General features: G+C 34.3%; 1 protein-coding gene across 1 annotated transcript in view; it reads right to left on the reverse strand.

Annotated features, from left to right (window-relative positions):
• LOC120430148 (uncharacterized) overlaps positions 1 to 1,891 on the reverse strand; it is a 62,246-nt gene extending 60,355 nt beyond the window's left edge. The window contains exon 1 of the mRNA XM_052706106.1: positions 1,268 to 1,891. Coding sequence (XP_052562066.1) covers positions 1,268 to 1,548 — 281 coding nt within the window. The 5' untranslated portion in view covers positions 1,549 to 1,891. The remainder of the gene's footprint in view (positions 1 to 1,267) is intronic.
• Between the last annotated feature and the right edge of the window lie 2,295 nt (positions 1,892 to 4,186).

Below are 4,186 nucleotides of genomic sequence, written 5' to 3' on the forward strand. Positions count from 1 at the left end.
GAAACCGGCGATACGCGTGATGAACTTGACGGGCTCTCAGATCTTTCCAAGTTTTAGTGACAAAAAGTTAAATAAAAAATCACCAAAAAAATTTTTACCGTGTATAATTTTTTTCAGTGTAGTCCATATCCATACCTACAACTTTGCCGAAGACACTAAATCGATCAAAAAATTCCTTCAAAAGATACAGATTTTTGAATTTTCATACATCATTTTTGTATGAACAGCTGCCAAATTTGTATGGAAAATTATATGGGCAAACTAATGATGCAAAATTGCTTCTTTGGGCATACCGAAGGCACCAAAAAAGTTTCAGTCGGATTAAAAAATACAAAAAAAAATCGAATGACCGAAATCTGAGAGAACTGCTCCCATATAAAATTCAACGATAAAAAGCGACCCCTAAACCTGAACCAATTTGGCTCAAAATTGGCACAGTAACTTAATATTGCCTAAAGAATCGAGTGTATCCCTGATGTCGTTTTTTTTATTGTCACCCTAGTGTGTATGTGTGTTACCAAAAAAGACTCAGTTTTCTTGACACTGGCTAAACTAATTGAACCCAAACCTGTCTCATTAGACTCGGTTTAGAGTTTCATACATTGCAATTTAGCTGTTCTTAGTTGAAAAGTTTTGTTTCTAAAAATGTTTTTTGAATATATCCGGATGTCAAATGAGTGGCCATAAATCGACTCAACATCCGTATCTATATATATTCAATATCCCTACATCGTTGGAAAAATTACTGAGATATATTTCCAACATAACTAATAGTGTACAGATCTGGCAACCCTGATTCAAGTTATGAAAACTTAAGTGATATTTAAGTACCGTCAACTGGGGCGAATCGGGACACATGGGGCGAATTGGGAACATTTTTAACCATGTTGGTTTCGATTAGAACAGACTCGGATCAACAAAATGTGTACATCTGTTTCCAAATTTAAAAGCTTGAAGTACTCTGAAAACTGCTGTCCCTATTAAGACTGTTGTCCCGATTCGCCCCAGATGACGGTACTTTTTTGAAGCCGGACCACACTGATCAGTATGAAAATCATGCCCGGATTCATCAACCGATTTATAGTTGAAGAGGTAACCAAAGTTCATCGTAACAAATCCAAAAGTTTGAAGATCTGGCAGCCCTGACTCAACTTAAAATTATTTACGAATCTTATGTGTTACACTTTTAGGTCAACATTGAGGAAGGCATCATTTACATAGGTGGATTAGGTTAGTTTTGTGCTTATATTTAATTCATCCTTCTCACCTAAAATCCAACGGATCATGGTCGATAAAGTTGGGCACAATTCTCGCCGCCGGGTTGGAATCGTCCTTGATCATAAGCACCCCACTTGCCAGCGTTAGGTTGCTGGCTTCTTCCAAGAACTGCAGTGATGCTAACGCTTGCTGACCGGCACATTGCATCAACCCCGCTGAGGGGGTCATTTTGATGCAGTAGTCGAACGTATCCAGCTCCGCCGACGCTAGCTCGTGAAGGAGCAAATTTATCACCAACCAGGGGGTTATCAACCGCAGTAGGAGGGTCATCTTGATCCTTTTTTGTATTCTTCTTTGAGTTCTTGTTGTAAGCCAAATGGAACCAAAATGTTTTTCCTTTTCTTGTCACTTTTTGTCTTTCAAATTGGATGAATCCCTTCTCACACAGCACAAATCACGAGGAATTCCTTTTGTTCATTGTTGAGTCCTTTTTCAAAGTCTGTTGCTTCAGAGGGATGTTTCCTTGCTATATTTTTCTTCAATCTCATTGATAAAAAATGCTCACAAAGAATGGTCAGGATTCAATGTTCAAAAGGGAAAACACACCGCCCCCGCACAAAACTGTTCTTTTCTTCTGTTAAGCCAAAAGCTAAGGGACCTGGCACCTGTTTGCGGCCAAGATTTTGCGTGCCAACTGAAAATCCTGTCACGAGGCACCGTTGTATATATAACCGAGTGCCTCCGGGGGTACCATTTTTCACGAGCCCATAACCAGACCACGGAGAAGCCTCAGACAGGCAGTCAAAATCCAAAAACAATGGACTCCCAGCGCTTGGGTTTGGATTTGGCCGGGAAAACCAACAAGCCACCCCTCTCGTGGGAAAAAACGCTGTCAACCGCGAAGACCTGCCCCGCGTAATCATTGTCGACGACGGCTTCCGAGCTGCCTTTTGGAACCAGATCCAGATGTGTTGTGGGTCCCCGGTAGGGAGCTTTGGAAACTTAGTGATGGCAGTGATTCCAGATGAGTTTGATTTTTTTTGCAAAAATGTTTGCTATTTAAAAAAGAGTTTCTAATATAGTTAAATAACTTCAAACAAAAAACAAAAAACGAAAAACAACAAACAAAAAACAAAAAAACAAAAAACAAAAAACAAAAAACAAAAAACAAAAAACAAAAAACAAAAAACAAAAAACAAAAAACAAAAAACAAAAAACAAAAAACAAAAAACAAAAAACAAAAAACAAAAAACAAAAAACAAAAAACAAAAAACAAAAAACAAAAAACAAAAAACAAAAACAAAAAACAAAAAACAAAAAACAAAAAACAAAAAACAAAAAACAAAAAACAAAAAACAAAAAACAAAAAACAAAAAACAAAAAACAAAAAACAAAAAACAAAAAACAAAAAACAAAAAACAAAAAACAAAAAACAAAACACAAAAAACAAAAAACAAAAAACAAAAATCAAAAAAACAAAAAACAAAAAACAAAAAAAAACAAAAAACAAAAAACAAAAAACAAAAAACAAAAAACAAAAAACAAAAAACAAAAAACAAAAAACAAAAAACAAAAAACAAAAAACAAAAAACAAAAAACAAAAAACAAAAAACAAAAAACAAAAAACAAAAATCCATTTCCGTGAAACTTTATCCTAAGGGGTAACTTTTGTCCCTGATCACGAATCCGAGGTCCGTTTTTTGATTTCTCGTGACGGAGGGACTGTACGACCCCTTCCATTTCGAACATGCAAAAAAAGAGGTGTTTTTCAATAATTTGCAGCCTGAAACGGTGATGAGATAGAAATTTGGTGTCAAAGGGATTTTTATGTAAAAATGGACGCCCAATTTAATGGCGTACCCAGAATTCCGAAAAAAACGTATTTTTCATCAAAAAAAAACACACTAAAAAAGATTTAAAAACTCTCCCATTTTCCGTTACTCGACTGTAAAATTTTTTGGAACATGTCATTTTAAGGGAAATTTAATGTACTTTTCGAATCTACGTAGACCCAGAAGGGTCATTTTTCATTTAGAAATTTTTTTTTCATTTTAAAATTTCGTGTTTTTTCTAACTTTGCAGGGTATTTTTTTAGAGTGTAACAATGTTCTACAAAGTTGTAGAGCTTTTGATGTAAGGGGTTTGCTTGTAAACATCACGAGTTATCGCGATTTTACAAAAAAAAAATTGAAAAAGTTACTTTTTGCGTTTCCCTTTGTTTCCTCGTCCGTGTCTGTCGCGGGTGACGATGAACGGCCTTGATCGACGACGACCAACTTAGACAAAACTTTTTTTCGTAAAATCGCGATAACTCGTGATGTTTATAACCAAACCCCTTATGTTTGTATATCAACATTTTTTTAATTGTTTGCTCTACAACTTTGTAGAACATTATTGAATTCTAAAATATAACCCTGCAAAGTTAGAAAAAAACACGAAATTTTAAAATGAAAAATTTTGTTCTAAATAAAAAAAATGACCCTTCTGGGTCAATGTAGATTCGAAATGTACATTAAATTTCCCTTAAAATGACAAGTTCCAAAAATGTTTACAGTCAAGTAACGGAAAATGGGAGAGTTTTTAAATCTTTTTTAATGTTTTTTTCGATGAAAAATACGTTTTTTTTCTTCAGAATAGTGAGCAGGGTTACCAGGTCAAAATTAAAAAAATCTGGCAAAGTATCGATCCAAAATCTGGAAAAATCTGGCAGACGAAAATCTAACAAATCTCAATGGTAAAGATGGAAGAGGATATGAATGAATTCAAAAGTTCGTAAAATTCAGATGTTTTAACTGTTTTTTAGGCATAAAAAAGGAATAATATACTTTTTCTTTAAGAAAAACACATTCTAATATTTTTGATTTTCATTTAATTTTTTTCATTTTAATCAAAAAGTTGTACAAAATGGGCATAAAGTAAAAAATCTGGCAAAATCTGTCAATATCTGGCACTGAGAAGCATGAATCTT

Source organism: Culex pipiens, chromosome 1 (assembly GCF_016801865.2).
Source record: "Culex pipiens pallens isolate TS chromosome 1, TS_CPP_V2, whole genome shotgun sequence".
Taxonomy (NCBI): domain Eukaryota; kingdom Metazoa; phylum Arthropoda; class Insecta; order Diptera; family Culicidae; genus Culex; species Culex pipiens.